Source organism: Colias croceus, chromosome 5, assembly GCF_905220415.1.
Source record: "Colias croceus chromosome 5, ilColCroc2.1".
In the NCBI taxonomy this organism is placed as follows: domain Eukaryota; kingdom Metazoa; phylum Arthropoda; class Insecta; order Lepidoptera; family Pieridae; genus Colias; species Colias croceus.
This window is the reverse complement of record NC_059541.1, coordinates 599,443-620,717: the sequence shown is the minus strand read 5'-3', so window position 1 is coordinate 620,717 and position 21,275 is coordinate 599,443. Positions and strand designations below refer to the sequence as shown.

The 21,275-nt window shown below is 31.9% G+C and overlaps 1 protein-coding gene across 2 annotated transcripts; it reads right to left on the bottom strand.

Moving 5' to 3' along the window:
- Positions 1-213: 213 nt before the first annotated feature.
- LOC123692125 lies at positions 214-6,183 on the bottom strand. Of its 2 annotated transcripts, none has more exons than XM_045636782.1 (5): positions 6,022-6,183; positions 5,051-5,163; positions 3,657-3,761; positions 1,907-2,080; positions 214-1,120 (listed from the first exon to the last, which is right to left on the bottom strand). In XM_045636782.1, the coding sequence occupies exons 1-5, from the start codon at positions 6,137-6,139 to the stop codon at positions 1,052-1,054; spliced, it is 579 nt and encodes a 192-aa protein (XP_045492738.1). In that variant the 5' UTR covers positions 6,140-6,183; the 3' UTR covers positions 214-1,051. The 2 variants fall into 2 exon arrangements, with proteins under 2 accessions (XP_045492738.1, XP_045492739.1); XM_045636783.1 differs by having other exon boundaries at positions 1,963-2,080.
- Between the last annotated feature and the right edge of the window lie 15,092 nt (positions 6,184-21,275).

The following is a 21,275-nucleotide window of genomic DNA, read 5'->3' as shown; positions in this document are numbered from 1 at the left end:
AAAATTATAAATAAACATACATTTAATTTTTATGTATATTTAAAAGCATATTTTTCCATATCATTGGAATACTTAAAACATAAAATTTCCTATTTTTATGATTATTGTGCAGTAAAATTTATCAACGTAGTATTTTTTTATGAATTACATATGAAGGCATTATATTTTCCAAATTGCGACCTACTTTGAAAATTAACCCTAAAACGTACCTATTTTATAATAATTACGATCACTGTTCCTTATAATATTAAATTAAATTAATTCTTGATATTTACAAAATAATGATAATAAATAACGTAAGACAATTTTTAGAGATTCCATGCCTTTGGCACTTATAAGACTAGTCTCTTAAAATAATTTAAATTTTTACTAATATTTACATCAAGGCCCTGTTTCCTTTACTTTATCTTAAATTTTTATAAATACTGGAGTTGCGTTCGCAATTGTTAAAAACATTGATATTAACTAAATAATACAATAAATAAATAAAAAAATCGAAACAGGTCCTAAAAACTATAATAATACAGAGAGCCAAATCGAGTCATATTTACAAATAAAATAAATAATTTACATTAAAACTTGACTAGTAGTAAGTCCCTAAAATTTACGGAATAAATATCACATTTTAGGAATTACGCATTACCGCGTCTTAGACCATTTCCACGCGCACAACATTCGATGCTACAAGCACAAAACACATAATACTGTTTACACTTTACAATTAAAATAAAAAATAATTAAAATTAAAATTATAATTAATCTATATGGAACTTGGCTCACAGCACCATTTGGTCCCATTTGCTAATACTGTTAAGATTCCGTCAATACTTCTACGTCAGTCGAATGTCACTGTTTCACAACACAGTTTCATATTTAACGTTATTTTAACGTTTTTTTCACAAATAACGTTTTTTTTTTCATAGTCCATGTTGATTTTTTCACAGACAAAGATTTTTTTCACAGTTTTGTTGTTTTTTCTCACAAAAAATGTTTTTTTTTTCACAGTTTTTCACTGACGTTCCCTGCAGGCACTATGAGATCAAAGCTAACATCACCACGTGACTCTTCTCTTAGCCTCGCAGACACATTTAGATCGATTCCACCTCATATTCGAATTCCTCTGTAAAGAAATTTATCCGTCATTTCTATAAACTATGGACATACTACTCTAAATATATTTGTACAAAAAAACTAAATTTAAATTAAATTACTATTTGTCAAAAATGTTAATAGGTATCGAAACCTATTAGAACGTTAATTATAATCAAAAACAAGCATAAAAAATTGAAATTTACAAAAATTTTGAATAAAAAATAAAACGAAGTCTCATTAAGCTTGCAAAAAAAAAAGAACACAAAAACGCCAAGCTCTAGTAAGACAAGGGATGTCAGCATAAACGGCATTATTCACATTGACTGGTTGTTGTATACAACACCCATGCGACAAAAAAAGGCGATTAAAAAAAATAAAAAAAAACATCAAAAGCGTTACTACAAAGCATGCGTGCCGTTACCTGCGTTAGTAATGACAGTTTCACCAACAAAAATTGAAATAACTAAAAATAAATAAAAAACCATAAAATGTCAAATATTTTGAAGAGAAATTTCTTTAGACGCGTTGAGAGTAAAATTTCATCGCGTCATCGTAAGGCGACGATTTTAGTATATTTGAATCTCGCCAAAGAAGTTTCAGTAAGTTGAAGTTTTTAACCAGGATTAACTTTTTAACTGACTTCAAAAAAAGAGCCATTATCAATTCGGCTGGTATTTTTTTATGTATGTATACCGATTACGCCGAGGTTTGTGAACCGATTTACGTGATTCTTTTTTTGTTTGATGCTTAATGGTTTTTAGTCATTCAAAAATTGTTGGTTAAACAGCCATTAGACATCCTTTATCTCACTGACCTGTTTTAAACAATTCCTTCTTTCTTCCAAGTTGGGACATTGACAGGAACACTTACGAGGGTTGAACACTTTCGGCGCCGCGCAATCTTTCACGCAGCATCCACACTTCTCGTGCACTTCTACTGCGTATGTAGAACATGTGTATTTGTCCGTTTTTAGGTTGTAGATTTTAACCTGCAACAAATAAGTTATTAGAATACTGTAAGATTCTTATTCTGTCACTTTAATGGGTCGATTTTTCAATCCTTGGCTAAAATTTATCCGTCCAATAAAGTATTACACGAACATTTTAAAATGTCACCTGTAAACTGTCAAATACGGAAAATTAGAATATATTTTTGAAATGGTAGTTTCATACGTTATTCGATGAATAAGTTTTAACCAAGGATTGAAAAATCAGCCCTAAGTGAAATACGACAAAACCAGACTACAGAGAACCCGCGTTTAAAGTTAAACCCTGTCTAAAGTTTTTTTGTGGTAAGACAGTTAATGTCGGAGGCTAAAACTCACTTTGGGTCCCTGCACCACTCTAGCAAGTAAGAAAGTAAGTAAGTAAAAATACTTTAAGATACGATCCGATAAGTAGGTACAGTTTATGTGAATAAAGGATGGTACTAGTACATTTTTCTCAAATTTTGCGTATTTTTTTGGGAATTTAACAGACTGCTAACTAGACTATTAATTTTGATGACAAAAAAATTAATTTACACTTTAATCTAATATAATTTGTTAATTTCCCGTTTTCCCATAACCAAGAATAATGTTTGAAGCTCCAATCACGTTGAGGACGGAGCTAATTATGCATCCTTGACACACTTGTCTATTTGCCGCGCTTACACAATCAAACAAACATAAAACATCGCTTCACTGTTTGGGAAAATCAAATCAATCATAATGAATGTCAAAATTTACGTCAATTTTTGTACCTATAACATGAATCTTATGTCGTGTGATGTCGTATTTTGTCTTTGTAAATTAACTTACAAATATTTTGTTTAACAGTTTAGGAAGTGCGGTTAGAATTCATTGCCATAAGGCTTTTCTTAATTTTAATTTGTCTATATAAAACAACGAATTCAAACTTGTAGCCCTGCTCCATTTCTGACTCTAACAACTTTTGGTAGTAAATAGACAGTTTTGTCATTAAAGCTTCATCGGAATCTCATCATTCCCATAGTTCATCACACTACATCCCAAGAAAAATCGTAAGAAAATGTTTCAAGCCAGAAGATAAGTGTTTCAAGCCTGGTGTTTTTAACTATCATAAAAAGCTACGTAAACGTCCTATTAGAAGGTTTACAGATGAGAGAAGTGTTAAAACGCCTGGATTTTTTACCTATGATTACAGACATTACAAGACTGACTGGCCGGTTGGCTTGGTTGGTAGTGACCCTGCCTTTCAAGCCACTGGTCGTGGGTTCGATTCCCACCCGGGGCAAATATTTGTGTGATGAACGATGTTTGTTCTGTATCTGGGTGTTAATTATCTATATAATTATTTATTTAAAATCATATATGTATGTGTATCAGCCATCTGGTGTCCATAACACAAGCGAAAGCTTAGTATGGGATCAGATCGTGCCGTGTGTGAAAATTGTCCCGAACTTGTCTCGAAATGTTTAAAAGTCTTGTAAGAGTCTATAAAAAGGCTGTTTAGGGGTGAGAGAAGTGATTAAACGCCTGGAGTTTTGTCCTATGATTACAAACATCAGCCTAGTAAGAGTGTTAAGTCTGTGTGAAGAAAACTTACCGGTACATGTTCAATCTTGGTCTGTGTGGCCACGCACTGAGACCCTCGGGCCGCGTAGTCGCAGAGCCCCACACAGCGCTTGACCCACACCGCGCTCGGCGTCACCTGGGGATTACCCTGACGTCAGATACGAGCCAACGCGGATTTTCTCATACATTTAGCCTCACGGATGTGGCGCGGACCGTGAAGTTATATCTTTATTACGCTAATTAGGGATTGGCGCGTGCTTTAGCGTAAATGATAGTTTGCGGACTGTTATATAATTATTGACTACTAGCTGTGCTCCGCGGTTTCACCCGCGTTGCTCCGCTCCTGTTAGCGTTATGATATAGCCTTCCTCGATAAATGGGCTATCTAACACCGAAATAATTTTTCAAATCGGACCAGTAGTACCTAAGATTAGCGCGTTCAAACAAACAAATTCTTCAGCTTTATAATATTAATTATTTAGTATAGACACGTAAATAAAGCGTTCCAATCCTTTAGAGCCTATTGGGAAAATGTAGACGCATAAGTAACTTGTAAAAGTTGGTATGAATTTGTAAGAAAGTCAATAATTATAAAAAAAAATTAAATTGAATGATACTCTACTATGGTATCAGGTATGACCCAAATATAAAAAGTATTTATTTATTAAAGCTAATTACGAAAACATAGAGCCATTTGCGATCTGTAAAATTCTTATCTGAATGTACAATTTATATTAATAAAAACTGTAAATACAAATAGATATTAATCATAATTTAATTACTGATACAGTTACTGAGGAATTACATAATTATTACGACGCAATGATTCAATGAAACTGGTTTATATTGAATCTATGGTATTCTTTGAAAAGGATAACTACAATTATATTAACCGAGGTCATAAATCAATAATAGCCTACCTACCTGAACAACGTCAGTATTTCTAATTTCTTTTACTATCTCGGATTATTCAATGTTATGAAATTCGTTATCAAACATGACTTATTGTGTATTTTTAGACACTAATTGAAATTGTTCATTGATATTAATATTTTCATATTAAATTTAGTTCTAATAATAAAAGACATGGATTATGTAAACGAAATAGCTTAGTGAGTAGCGCGTAAGATTTATATTTAGGTGGAAGGTACTAGATTCGTAGGTTCGATCACATTTATGTAATAGGTAATAGGTATAAATAGGTATTACTTAATTTAGGGAAAGTTTAAAGTTCAAAGACATAAATATAACACTTGGGCTCTTACTAATAAAAATCACTTAACTTTGTATTACTTTCACTTTGGTGGAATTTAAGGAAAAAAGAAAAAGTAGTTTCTTAAAGTTCAATCATTCAAGTAGTTTCATTAAAATCAATTTTAAACTAATTAAGTATGTATTTACTATGTACTAATAAAATATATTTACCTGTAAGTATGACCCCTGAAGTTTAAGTTCAACGAACACATCCTTCGGGTCTCCGCATTTTGATTTGAGTATATAGTCGTTCCGTAGTTGAGCGTGTGTACTGTTACATGCACCTGTAAGGAAAACTATCATTAGTCCAAAATCCTATCGATTATGGTCCTTCATGCGTATCTATTGGAAAAATGAGGTACACACATAGAGAAGGAACCTTATAAGCTAATACATAAATAATTCTATTGTAATTTAAAAATAAACCGCCTTTAAATTGTAAGATCTAAAGCAAATTGAAATGGGACCTCATGAACCAGCTTTTAAAAAAAGAAATGAGAATTATCATCAGTTGAGAGTTTTGAGGTGACAAACGCAAAAAAATGCAGTCGAATTTTTAAACTCGATTGATGACATTGAATCAGAGTAAAACCGGGGTATGCGGCTAGTCAAGTGCATCTAATCTGTTATGATTTCGCATGTGAGGTTATTGAACTCAGTGACGTTGGTTGCATCTAACCATGAGATGCTGTTTTCTTTCCGAATGCCGAATAAAATTTTATAATAATTCAATGCAATGCTGATAAGAGTTTTTGTCGAGAGCGCTCTTGACCGTTATCAGTGAAACGTGCTCACATAAGTAGGTCGTAAGTTGCATCAGACTCTTTTATTCTAATTTGCTATGATTTAGATGCATTTTGTAATTGATATATTATCATTTAATTGTAGATTACTACCTACAAATAAATTTTATCTATTAACTAATTAATTAATTTCAAACAATAGTTTATGAATAAAAAAAAATTAAAAATATTTTTTTATTATAATTATGGGTAGGTAGTTAAAAAAATATATTCGCAGGAAAAAAATTAATTAAAAGATTAATAAACAATTTAAATTACAATAATAATAGATTACTTAACCAAAAATTCGCATACTTAAAAAAATAAAATCAAACCAATTAAAAAATCCAAACAAATCACCTTTCTTAATAACATTCTGTCCGTCTGTCTCCTCGGATGCGAACCTCAGCAGCTTAGGATGAGGCCTGTGAGCCTCCACAACCACTAGCACAACCACGATAAGCACGAACTTAGCCATCACTACACTTCACTATACACACACTTAACGTGTTGCGCCTTCGCCAGCCAGTTGTCTTCTGCTTGAAGCCGCGGCCGTTCCCTAATATAAAGCCTGAGTCACATAGGTGTTCACGGTTGCGTCACATCGCTGTTTGAGCAGCTGATGGCGACGTCACGGACACGATTCTGCGAACGTTTCAGGGATCTGCCTTTCGCCGGCGAGGGAATACCGACTTCCTTTTGTACTTACCGATTGCAAGTTCCGTATATGCACTACTAACTAAGCTTTAGGCAGTGCAATGGAAGTTCGGATATTTTCTCTTCAATGGAAAATTATAACGTAATGATAACGTTAATAATGTAATCACGAGCGATGATCATGATTTTAATTCGATCGCCAATTGCAATTAATGTTATTGAAATATTTTGTAGAATTAAACAAAATTAGCGATTAGAACAATCAGATAATAGTGGGTAAATCCCAAATAGGTACCTACTTGAATTCACCTGAATAGGTGAACGTAATTAAAACGTCATCAAATAAGAATTTTATCAATTGTGGACTATTATATTGAATTCTTTATATTTAATCTTTGATGACCGTCTGCTTTTGATAACTGAAAGTATAAATAATTCAACGATTCACTTGAACTTAACTTTTTTGTACCTAACTTTATATGCATAAGCAATACACTTGTTATAACTTATATTTCAACTTTATAAGTATGAAATAGTTACTATAGTTATGGATATATTGTAGAATCAAACAATACTTGCAAGTTACCGAAATAGAAATAATATTGTAGTTGTCGTCAATTACAGGCGATTGTAACAAAAAATCATAATGAATTATTATTCCTAAAAAAGAGCGTGTGTGCCGAGCACACGTGTCAGAAGTGAAACTTCTTTGGCAAGATTCAATGATACCAAAATTGTCGTACCTATTACCACGCTTTACTCCATGTTACTGACATGACTCGACCTTGAAATTTTACTCTCAACGCGTTAAAGTTTCATTTCAAAAGAGTTTTCTTTTCAAAGTCATCGAACTAATACAATAGGTACAGTTACCCACTACAATGATTTGTAATTATGAATGATGTAATATACTTTTTTCAATAGTAAAATGCGTGTCATATTGCTATTCTGTCTCTTATAATCAATTATATTTTCAATCGTATGATCTTGTGCAACTCAGATATGTCACATGACCTAATAATACAAGACTCAAAGCATGTTATGATATAATTGTAATTACATTCATACAATTGGCACTCGTTCAATGACCTCATGAATGGAAAGAAAAATATTCATAATTCAGTCTTAATATATGTCTGATAAGATAATGGCAACTGTACGGTAGAATTCCTTATATAATTACAACATATTGAGTCATAATGAATGTTTTCAGATTTTGGTTGCTAGCTAGTATTTGGAGACTTATAGGTATTATGTAGCTGTTTAATATTGTCACGCTTTAAGAAATGTATTCGTAACGGCAGTAAACTATGGTAAAAAAAAACTCAAAAAATGAAAATTTTTAGAAAATCACCCCCTAAATAATAGTTTCTAAAATAGCCCATTCTTTATAAGGTTTACGGAAAGTATTATGGAATACTAGAAAGTTCTCGAAAATTCGTCATTCGTTCTGTTCATAGTCCAACAACACTGTTTGCTTACCCCCTCGTAAAATCCATCCACGCTTTCCGGGTGTATACATTTTGTATCAGCTCTTAGATGGAAATTCTAAAGCTATCCAATATCATATTGTGTCTTATAGTATTTACCTAATGTAAATAGCAGAAAACAAACAAAATTAACATATTTTAATGTCTCTCTACTTACTCTCTACTCTACTTTAATTAAAATTCTCTCTATACATCCGACTATCTGGAAGAAATTGCATGTACCGATAAGACTGCCATTTGTTTTTATCAAGGTAACGTTTCAATAAGCTCATTTTAATAAAAAAAAGTATCGAAGAAATAAGATCAATACTATAACTACTGAAACTTAATTTTTAAATACGAAAAATATGTTGCAACGTCGCGTGCCATAACGAATAAGATAAGTGAGTGATAAGCGCTTCATTTCAATTAACGGTCTGATTACAGTGACACATAACCTCTTGTTCTGCGTATTTAATTATGTTCATTATTACATGATTTATCTAGTTAACTGTTTGATTTGAAAAAGGAGGAAATTTATCTGACTCTTATATTTTTTTTTAGATTTTTCTGTAAGTGGTGTTGTTTTTTTTTCACAATGTAATAGTTGATGTTATTAAACGAACTCAAAATATTTATTCACAGGAGCTTTAATATAAACAGATAGTACCTATATACTCTATAGTTTATTTTTAATTTACCTATTACTTATAACAAATAACGATTTGAGAGGGAAAATTTAGCATGAATATAATATCTGTGACTATGATTAAGATATTTTTGAAAAAAAATAATTTTTAGTAATTACTGAAAGTAAGTTACTGAAGAGATCATTTTGTGCACAGTCTATTACAGGTCGATTGGCAGAAATCGCTTTTAAGAGGTAAAACTATCATTATTATTGTAAATTAACATACAGAATATTACATAATGTTCAATGTTTGGAAGGTTGTGTAAAACATGGTGTTTAAAGAAAATCAATTTTTCGTATTGATAAAAATATGTACTTTCATTAAAAGCTCTACCACTGGCTCTACTAACGCACCGAAGACTTATAAACATATAAAAATATTATGTTTTCTAGATTTCATAGCACTTACAGACTACAAGATATTTTTATAGATATTTTTTAGCTTTTTCAAGATGAAACATATTATGAAATATTATCTAAAATAAAACAACGTAGATATGCCAAAAACAAAACAAACACCGTGTATCCTTTTTTAATAATTTTCAAACGCCATATCCCAATTTAAAAATAATTTGAGAGATAAGTTTACGATGTAGGTATTACTATTTGTAACACCAATGACGTAAACAATAAAACGGAATTACAAAACAACAACCTACGATTGCTGCCATAGGTCGGGATCTTCAACTTATGAACACTTTAAATAATTCTCTTATTCCTTGGAATTTACAAATAGAAACTTGCTACAATTAAATGTTTTTCACTTAATAATTTTAAGCCAAATTAGAAACATCCAAATTTTTTATTTCTGTAGTAAGTCATCTACCTGAAAATGTTTTGTAGTTAAAGCTTTTTCTAGATGAGTGTGAATCTACCACTCAGATTGTAAAGAATCGAATATACTCGTAGATTGAGTTGTAGCAGTACTAAGTATTTACTATTCTGCGGTTTTAGATATCAATAAAACTTACCTACATATTTTGTTTCTCTTCCTAAATTTTATAAAAATCCAAGAACTATCAAGTCCAAGACCAAGTCAATTATACAGTCAATGGCAAAGTTGTAGGTAATAAAAAAATCAATCCATTCTAGTTCTACAGACTATCAACACTACAATATTATTTAAAATAATGTTTTTCAATATTGCGTCATCCTTTGAAATTTAATTGCATTAATATCTGCTGATCATCATTATTTGTAATTTTTAATAGATAACTTACTTTCCTCATCGTTTGATTAACATCATTTTCATTAAACCCTTACTATTGGCATTTAATTGTACATAAATAGAGTACAATAGCGAATCTCCTACTTTTTTGATATCGGTTAAAAATATATACCACAAATCTCTTAGTTTGTTCATTATTTCAGCTTTCATATAATTATGAATTATTTAAATTGAAATGCCAATTACGATAATTTATAAACCACTTGATTATCTTTGAATTAAGATACATTAGCTATCTTTTAAAACCGGATTATGTATTAAATAAATCCAATACTAATAAAGATAACTGCAGAAAATTCCCCTCACGAGCAATAATTATAATAATTTATTACAATTTCACAGATACAATAAAATTATCTTTATCTAACATAGAATTTCTTACTTTACTTCAGCTCTTTGCCGATATTTCATACAAACTGATATTACCTACAACTTACTGAAACGTGGGTGATCGCGTACGAATTTTGACAAAAAAAAAATATAATTTCATGACAGAATTTCTCTTATGCTATCTGTATCTAGCAGTAATATTATTTATTTGTGTCAATATTATCCTCGTATAGTTCTTCTTGAAAGTTGGCTCTATACAATCTTTCCAAATTCCAACATAAACGTACCTACGTTCTTAGAACTATTTGCTTTTATTTCAATGTTAATTTTATTGGTTCTAAAGAGAAAAATGTACAGCATTATACAAATATGTGAGACAGCTAATTAACGTAGTATTTAATAAGAATAAGTCGTAATGCTGAAGCTTTTCGCACACGTCATTTCAATATAACTTGTTAGGCAAATACATTTCAGTAAAAATACGTAGAATTTTTGTAGAAACGTCACGTGTGACGTCACCATGACTCGGTTTGTGCCACCCCGGTGTAGACAGAATATTATATTGTTAACGTGTTGTTAACTATGCTAGCTGGTGCGTTTTATGAAAGTTTCGCTGCTGGTTCAATTATGTAATGGATTTTGAATAAGTTTGTTTGCATTCAGTAGATCTTTTTTCAGGCACGTTTATAATAATCATGCATGTCGCTTATTATCCCATCCCATCCCACTAATATTATAAATGTGAAAGTTTGTGAAGATGGTTGTGTGTGTGTTTGTTACTTTTCACGCAAATACTACTGAACCGATTACAATGAAATTTAGCTCACATATAGAGGGTAACCTGGATTAATACATAGGATAGGTTTTATCTCGGAAATCCCACGGGAACGGGAACTACCTATGCGGGTTCGAATTCCGCGGGCGGAAATCTAGTTAAGTATAAATTAGTTATGGTGTGTCTTTAGATTTTTTTTTTTGTAATGTAATTACCCTAATTGTAACTTGAGGATAATACTGAATATTCAGAATTTTACTCTTGGACTTCAATTAGTTAATTTTTAACTCATTTCATGGTTTTGAAACCCTTGTAGGTAATTATCACATCTTCAAAGCTTATTTGAAGCTACGCGTGTCACCAACATGTTAATTGGCTTCAGAATTTCCAATATTTCGGTTACGTATCTATTTATACGAACATTAACATATTTTGCGTAGCCTACCTTAATTTATTTTACCATAGTTATTTTTACGCTAAGGATTTTAATCTCTAATTATTACTTATTAAAATTCATATTTTTTCCATCCATGTATATTAAAATGACTAATTGAATATTGTCATGCTGAATAGAATATTTCTGCTTTGTAATTTTGTCCGACTTCGCAAAAGGAGGGTACCTTCGTGTGTCTGGGTACATCGTAGCTTTCCAAGCATTTGAATGAAATAGTTTGATCTCAAACTCAAATCCAAAATTGTACTTGTTTGTTAGTTAATTTTTGACTCTTTCGTATGTTATAATATGTTATGAGACTCATATTGTGCTCATATGCAGCATTAATATTTAAGTAGTTTATTAGTAGATATTATGTAGTATGTTTAAAAGAAATGGAAAACAATTAATAAGGTCTCTTATACTATATTATAATATTATACCCATTGCTAAACGAAATTGTAGAGATAGGTATTTTTTAATTTAGTTATTGAACTTTGTAAGATAAACATTAAATACCAGATAACCAAAAACACCTAATATATTTCATACGGAACAGAAGATTAGGATGAGATATATTTGTAATTTTTATACGTTATTTTAATGAGTCAACATGATACTTATTACTTGTATAGTGGGTGTGTCGAAATTACCTTGCTTAAATAAAGATACATTAAAAACAATAAAAATCATGAATACTGAATACTGATAATATTTTTTTATAATCCAGTAAAACTAGTAAGTAACCTAACCTAACCTAACCTTTGATGGTTTTAAAATTTTGAAGTTTTGAGCAATAATAATATTTTAACTATCCATTCATTAATATTGTTAGAGCGAAAGTCTATCTGTCTGTCTATCTGTCTCTACGAGTGGAGGTCTAAATACATCACCTATTTGAAGTCGGCAAAAAATGAAAACCAAGAGTAAAGAACCGAGGAAGCACGTTTTTTAAATCATTCAATTGGGGAAGTTTTGTCCACGGAGAAAACTGCGGGGCACAGCTAGAATATTAATAATTGTTATATGATAAGGAAAAATCACCGTTATCTGTATACAATATAATAATTCACTTTCGGTTAATTTATTAAAGCCATAAGCTTTTTATTGCGGACAAATATTTTATCTACATTATAAGGTACTAGCTTTCCGCCCGCGGCTTCGCCCGCGTTGTCAGAGAAAAACCCGCATAGTTCCCGTTCCCGTGGGATTTCCGGGATTGCGTCATTTTCCCGGGATAAAAAGTAGCCTATGTCCTTTCTCGGGTATCAAAATATCTCCATACCAAATTTCATGTAAATTGGTTCAGTAGTTTAGGCGTGATTGAGTAACAGACAGACAGACAGACAGAGTTACTTTCGCATTTATAATATTAGTATGGATTTAGTAGGTATCTATTTCATATTAATATGTACCGTCATATTTGTGCGAAAACATTCTTTACTACTGATACGATTAATTATTATCACCCACGTACCTGCCGCAGAGGCAATATTGGAACAATCTCCGCGGTTGGTCGGCGGTTGGAGCGATTTCAGCTGTTCAGTGTTCTCTAAGTTGCCCCTGATTTTTCTATACACATCACAATTAAGGATGCAATTCCAATATTGCCCCTGCAGCAGGTAGGTGAGTAGTCGGCTTTACAATGTAAATAAAACAAGGGGCGGCGTATTTCCCGTGGGCCCTAAGCGGCGGAAAACCGCGCTACGCCCTGCATTTAATCGCCTCTCGCTTACAACTCAGACCCTATCCTTGAAGTGCGGAAGAGTTCCGCTGCTTGAATACTTGTGAATCGCTTATGTCAACATTGAAATTGGGTGACTCAAGCTATTTAGTGGCATTATTACAAAATAAGGTATCGTTAGGAATTTTTCAGTGTTTGTTCATTTAAACGCTTTTCGAATTAGTGGATGTATTCCATGTTTCTGTAGTCCTTCTATAATTAAAAATAAAAGTTTGTGAGGCATAAACTACTGAACGGTTTTGATACTTGATTTTCTAGCTGATATGTGTAGTACAATAGGTAGGTAAAAGGGGTAATATTGGAATTGCAGTTTATAGAAAAAGCAGGGGCAACTTAGAGAACACTGAACAGGTAGGTGAGTCAGTTAGTTAGTCAAATTTTTTTATTACACTTTATCTAGGTATAGATGGTAGGATAAAAAATATACATAGTAATTCAAAACAGATAATGAACCTCGCTATATTCATAAAAAGTGTTCGTATAAGAAACATATTTTTTTAAATTAGGAGGCTATTTCAAAAAGTAAGGCATCTATCCCGGTTTTACCCTATAGAAAAATACTTTTGTCCGTGGTTAGAGCCGCGGGTGTAACCTCCTGCCACAGTGAGTACTTACCATAAAAGCAGACAATTATAGCTTTTTGATCACACAATTACACGAAAAATTACAAATGAAATAAACGTGAATTGCATACACTATACAGTGTATGCGTATATATTATGTGAAGAATTTAGTTGTTATGTAATAAAATATTATATTGTAGATATTAATTATACTGAGGCGTGACCTTTGCATGAGTCTTCAATTCGATATCACCAATTCATGTAATTTATTTTCCTATCAATTTATGTAATACCTATTTGTTTTTCTAACAAGAATATACACCAAGTAAAACTCATTCCTAATTAATGAAATGAAATGAAAATAAGTTAAATAATTATATAAATAATTATATTAGAAAATAATTATATACCTAACTAGCTGTGCTCCGCGGTATTAAGCTTAAGCTCCGATTGGTCTTAGCGTGATGATAATATCCTAGCCTGCCTTCCTCGATAAATGGGCTATCTGACACCGAAACAATTTTTCAAATCGGACCAGTAGTTCCTGAAATTATAGCGTTCAAACAAACAAACTCTTCAGCTTTATAATATTAGTATAGATTTAATTCTTGAAGATCGAACAGCCTCATAAGCCCTGATTAAAAATATTCTGCAATAAATAATAAATTAAGAACATTTTCCGTAAAAGAAAGAAAAAAAACAACATCTGGGGAAAATCAAGGCACGTTTATTAAGCAACATGCTTATATATAATAATATGTATCGATGTATTTGCAACGAACATAGAGCTAGAGCAGGAGCATTCTTTCGTGATCTTTTAGTGTAAACGAAAACTCGTATTCAGTGTTGTTCGGTATTAGAACGCACTAAGAACAACGATAGAGTGCTCTACGTCTGTTTACACTAATTTGACATAGATGGAGTTAGAAAGAGCATTCGCTTGTTTGGTCTAAATGCACAGTAAATAAAATTATTTTATTATTCTTTGTTACGGGTTTGTTTCAGATACCTGATGATTACAAGATAAAAACACACATGATTTAAAAATCTTTCATACGACTCATTAGAAAATTCTAGTACAAAACTTACACATGTTATGTTTACATGTCCTACCTACGCATTCTTTCCTATTATAAACAGAGCACACTCATCTCGTTATTATCTTTACTATATCAATACCCTGGCTTTGTCCATTACATAAACATTAATCAAACTGTGAATCAAACTATAGAGAGATTTCAAAGCGAGTGTATTTACCTATTTCTAGGCGATGAGCAATGACTTGTCATAACATTAGATTATATAACTGTTATTCATAATTCATGATGTTATTAAATATGTTATTTAAGCTCACACATTATGATGAAAATGATGATCATGAAGAAAAGGTTTTTAACGATTAGACTTAGATTTTTTGATTGATTGACTGAAAAAGCAAAAGTTAGGCGTAAGTTTATACAAATTTAATTTGAAAAAACTCAGAGATACAGTTTCCATAAGACTGTTTAAGACATCCGCCTTGCTTGCCACGTGCGACTCGAAAGAGCTACAGGTGGATATCGTCAATTATTTTGGTAAAATAACGTAGCACTGCTGTGAATAAATAAATTGCTCGTATCGAACTTTATCAAACAGAATTGATCAATGTAACGAATACTTAGGACAATGCACCTGTGTTTTCGTGTTTTCTTTTATGGTCCAAAATTTCCTACAAAGTTGGCTAATCTTTAGCATCTGAATCAACATGGCCGCAATTTTATCAAGAACACGGTTAAAATAGGAGGAGTGTAATTCACCGCTTACTCATTTAAAACACACAAGTTGTTATTTTTTTTACAAATTCGGTTTCAATAAAAATATTTTTTAACACTATCATTTAACTTTTATAGGCTCTATAATCAATGATCAGTAGGTAAGCAAATGTTATGCCGTCTGTTGACTATTCATTTTAATTTCTCGTCTCCCAATATATTATTATCATGTACTTTATCTAACGACGTCTACTTCTTTGAAAGCGAACCAATTTGTTACATTAAAACAAAAACAAATTTTGCAAGTAAATTGGATCATTAGTACATTATATTCACATCCAACCGCTCGCGCTGGTCAGCCGTAATCTATTTCACTACGTTTTTTGTTAGGTCAGTGATAAACATTCATATTACAGGATATGACTATGATATTGCATTTTTTTATAAATTACGTATTGCTGACGTCATTATACTGACGTACTGACGGCTTCACCTAATAATAAGTAACGCTAACGATTGACCCATATTGACCAAAGGTTGAGTCAAAATATATTTCCGAATAGTTAAGAGCATCTATTATACTTTACTTTAAGCAAATGATTATTATAATCATTTTTTTATTATAACGATGATATTTAATAAAATAATGACGTCACAACATCATTCATGTAAGGAACTATATAATTATAAGTTATCATAACCGTTACCTAAGTGTTAATTTTCCAAAAACCCAAAATTTTAGAATGACGTACAATCAATATAGTTATGTTTCATAGGTATTCCCTTTTTCGTGTGACAAAGGTAAGTGAAAATTAACATAAATATCCCAAAAAGGTATATTCAGGTGAAACTAGATTTGAGGCAGCGTTAGCCAAGTTAATGAAAATGGAAAATCGCGAACTGAAAGCAATTTAGTATTCGATATATTTTCCTTATTTTGTGCCATTTCTAAATTTCATTTAGAACGGTTATTTTCCTTATTTGGATTATATGCAATTAAACAGTGTAGATACAAATAGTAATTGTCGATGAGGATTTATGTTATTATTTAATTGAATATCAAATTAATAAACATCTTTCATTTATCTTTGCTACTTTGTATATATATCCATTTAGGAATAAAATTAACGATCCGACATAATTCGAAAATTAAGTAAATAATTTATTTCAATTTTGCTCAACATTTAAAACATCAACTTTTGATTAATATTTTACCTCATATTAAAGGTAAAAGATCCATTTAAGATAAAACCAATCATTTACACACAACGTGATTATCCAAGTTTATTATATTTTTCTAAGAACTTTAAGATAAGAAAATTCATTTCTTCCTCCTTTCATTACCTATAACAGTTTACAGTAGGGCTGCGCGTGCGCTTAATTCTGATATCAACGCTAATGGTGCATTTACACATGCGAATAGTGAAGCGAACACCGAACACGCATATTTAGAGAGTGCAGCAAGTACAATCAGTCGCATTCAAATTCACGTAATTATGTTCAGAGCCATTTATCGAACACATACTTACGAACGTGTTCCTGACAACATTCGAATACGATTGTTCCTTCGAGTGGCTAAGCGATTTGTGAATACATGTGTAAAACCACCATAAGGAAAAAAGACATTGTCGCGTTGTCGCGTGCTAAAAAACTATCGCCGGCGTCAGTCTTGTCACACCTTACTTAGTGAGTCAAGTTTTCAGAACTGTCATTCAGTTGATATATCACTGAGTCACGGGAAAAACGCACGACGTCAAATGTCAGGTGCCTTTTATGCAGGTGTGAATTGCAGGTGCTTTGACTTTCAGGTTTAGGTATGTAGAGTCAAAAAAATAAATAAATGATAATATGTAATCTATAATCATGTACATCTGCACAGCTAGACTTACCTACTCTTTTCAGTACTTAGGTACTAGTTTCTATTTGTTTTCTTTGACTGGATTTCAGGAAGCATTTCATGAAATTCACATAACACCGGGTTGCCTGGTAAAGATCGCTACCTAGCGATAAGGCCGCCCTTTACTGTTTCTGTAGTCTTGTCTTTTTTATATGTATTTTCAATGCAATAAAGTATTTTTCATTCACTTATTCATAACACCGACGTTAATGCTGACATCTTTTGAATCTAAAAATATTGATAAAGAATAATTACTGTCCATTTAAATATTGCAATTGAAATTTTGCGATTAAATAATTTGTAGGGCAGCCTTCATACAATTTTCTTTCTAACCTTTCTAATGAGTCAAATTTCAGCGAAAGTTTTCGATTGCTGACTCATAGAAAAGGGCTTTCATAAAACTGGGTCACTGGTACAAAGGTTTCAGGCGATGACTGGACGTAGTTTTCAGGAATTCGAGTGTTAGTTTAATGTTATGAAATTATTACGTAGCCGATGAGTAACGTAATGATTCGACTCTTTATCGATTATTATTCAATGTTTTTCTTTTGTAATCGCTACCGCACTTTTAGTGCTTTTATATTATGTTTCTGTTATTTAATATTTAAATTATCATATAACAAAACTTTATAAACCACAAATAACGAAAAAGTTAACACATAATATAAAACATTTAGTTTCTCTGGAAAATGGTACCCTTTTGGCAAGTTGAGGATAAGGGAAATGTTAGAAAATATAAGAACAACACGTAACATTTACGAAGGTAAACAGCCTAGCGGCTATTGAAGTTAAAAACTATACTATATTATTATTCCTAAACTTGCTAATATTTTTGCCTAACAAATAGTAGCTACCCGTGCTCTATAACTTTCAAGCCGCGAGCACAGATTAGATACTATTCCGGGAGTTCACCGTATTAATAAATTACAGACTCGACTAGTTCTGCTAATTTTGTAAGGATGCGCTTTGCCGATACGAGCTTGACCTATTTCAAATGAAATGGACAAAAAATGCGTACATGAACGTAGGTAACTATTTGAAAAGAGGTTAATATATTTACGAGATATTTAAACTTTCCATTCAGAATCAGTTAATTTTACGTGGCTACAAATAGATTGACCCAATTCCCAGTAAACTGGACGATAATTCAGGTGTTTAGCAAAACTGACCGCATCTAAGATTAGATCGAGGAAACAAACATACTAATAGTGACCCAATTATCGTACAATCGCAAATAAACGAGCTATTAGCGTTGCTTTTAGGTGAAATTACGTTCGTGTTATATTTAAGCAGGAAGAAATTAGTTATCTATACAAGATACCACATCTATGATGCTACTAACTTCATATCAAATAAATTATGGATTGTCTCTTATGAGCTACAGTAGCGCGTATAGGTAGATTATTGAGGCAGAATTATACTATCTATAGTTTTGTTTGGTGTTCTTGTTCCATATTTTTATTTTTCTACTGTATTTGAATCTATTTGAATCAGTACCTAGTAGTTAATCGTCACCCGAGTGCCAATTTTAGAAAAAATATGCATGTTTCACTATTTTTTAAGGATTATTCAAAGGAATATATTTCGTTAGTAAAATATCTGCTTTTCGATTATAGATTTAGTTCATATAGAGAAAGTAATGGTATGTATTTACTCGGAGCATCCTGCAAAACTTTGGTATGTTGCGTCAATAAGGTAGCATTGAGGACGGAAAGCCAATAATTATATTATTATTGTAATGTGAACTGAGAAATATGCCTTGGTCGTGCAAAATCATCTGATTTCAATTAACAATTAATAAGCCTTATTTTTGCAAGGTTGTCAAAATTATCAGATTTTAATTAAACAAAAAAGCTTGTCCCCTTTTTTTTTCTGTTCATGCTCCTGTGCGTTATTCGAAAATTTATATGGATTTGTTATTTTCTGTGATAATCTGTATTTAAACTTCAGAGAGTCAAAAGAGCAATAAGTCAAATTAAAATTAATTTTACCAATACAATTTCTGTATATACTTTCCGACTGACAATGTACTCTAGTTAGAACAGATAACGAAAATGCAGTTATCTCATTAATTAAACCTTATCGCAAACTACGCATTACTATAACCGTACTACGACCTCCTCAGTTCTGATGAATGGAATACCACACGTACCACAAAAGTAAAACGACTAATACGACCATCGGAAACATGAGAAGACACTTTATTACGAAGCAACAAGTTCAAAATTTCAGTAACCGGAATTGAATGATTGGATTTAATAGGATTTGAGGCTTTAACAACAGGCTGTAGAGCTGATTTTTGTTGGTAACTCGTTGAGAGGGATAACACGTGGTTCGCTCGTGTCAATGTCACAGACGTGCCTCCCGTGGCTGCCATATGAGATAACCTCAAAATTACTGTATTTCCTTATTGCTGCAGCGTTTTATTTCATCAAACATACGATTTTATTTAAGGATTGTGGAAGTGCGACTAAGATTTAATTTCAAGTCTTTTTCTATCTCCTGTGACCTTGTTATGAATGACCTATTTTTTTGGATCGTAGAGCCTTAGCGTAGAGCACTCTCGTTTCTCCGTATACGTCGTGCAATGTAAGTACCCTACATCAATTGAAAAAGTAAAAAAAAAAACAATGAATTTATAATACGTACTTCAGTCAGTAAATACTAACATAAAGGGTAATCACCAATAATCTTATCAGATTATTTGAGTGCTATCTATTGGGTTCGAACACTCATATGGATTGGCTTGATAATTTTCATTGATATCTATGACTTAATATGACTGTTATATTGGCACAATTGCGTCAGCTACTGGTGAAAGTTTCTCAGAGAATCCTTCTGTCAAAGTACCGACATTTGGCCTAGAAGCTGTGGGTTGGAAGACCTTCGCGTATTTATAGCAAGTATGTGATAATGAAATGTCTGATGACATTTACTATTGTATTGAAACACAAATACATGTTCTAGAAAGATATATTGGACTTTGGTGCTATTTTACTACGTTATCACAAGTGAGATACTCTGAAAACATGTAGTACACCAGCAATTTAAAAAAGTGACTTGCATAAGTTTTGATTTCATCCCTAACGCGCCTAGGTAATAGCGAAATCTCAAAATATTTGATATTGTGAACCGTCGCCACTCGCCAAATTTGTCCTATTTAAGATCCGTCAAGTATAAGTAATAGTGCAAATCTATTACGCATGCGATTACGAAACAAATGAACTAATCTAACAAAAACCAAGGATTTCCTGTCGAATTCCTTTACCTACGTAATATTATTTCGCAGAAAGTCCATTGGGACAAGTTGCAACGTGCAAGGTGTCGCGTGGAGGCTCGAGACGAAGGTCAGAGTGAGGTCCGTGCGTGACCTCCGGGGGGCATTGACAGACGAATATTTGAGCGATGAATGAGTATTATAGGTAGTATAGTATTATAATAATATGTGGTATATCTACCTCTATGAAGATGATGTGCTTGTACGATGAGCTTTTATGACTCATGGGTCAAATAGCAGGGTATTGAGGTATACAATAAATTTAATTCAACTACCAACGTAGGTAATATAAAAAATAATATTTTGCTTGCTAGAATTGTGTTATGCTATGAATTTATGAATTTATACAAATAGACAAAAGTTAAACCACGGAGTATCGGAAACGTGAACTTACTTTTACAAAAAATTGTAAAATTTTGAGATATCAATTAGGTATATCCTTAGATTATGTCTGATTTAAGGTACTAACTACACTACTAACAGATAATTTTGAATACAAAATAACATCATTTCGTTTGCAAATTGCAATAAGAAGGCAATAAGTATACCATCTAAAATTTAATGTTTACCACCGAGTCGGAATTCCTTACCGAAAAGAGCCGGCAAGGAACTCTAAAATATCAAATCTACATTAAGCATTTTCATAATATAGGTATTTTAATAATAATTCATAAGCACACCTCTATGGAGTATTATGAAGTAGGCTCTTAAATAACTTAATCACAATACACTAAAAAACCAGTATTTGCAGAAATTCACGTGACTGTGACCTCACAGAGCAATGTTAATATTTTAAACT

Coding starts and splice junctions, on each gene's coding strand:
- LOC123692125 (XM_045636782.1), bottom strand. CDS start 6,139: ATGGCTAAGTTCGTGCTTATCGTGGTTGTGCTAGTGGTTGTGGAGGCT. Junction 3,762..5,050: donor TTCAGGGGTCATACTTACAG/GTAAATATATTT, acceptor GGTAATCCCCAG/GTGACGCCGAGCGCGGTGTG. Junction 2,081..3,656: donor CCAAGATTGAACATGTACCG/GTAAGTTTTCTT, acceptor TATTTGTTGCAG/GTTAAAATCTACAACCTAAA.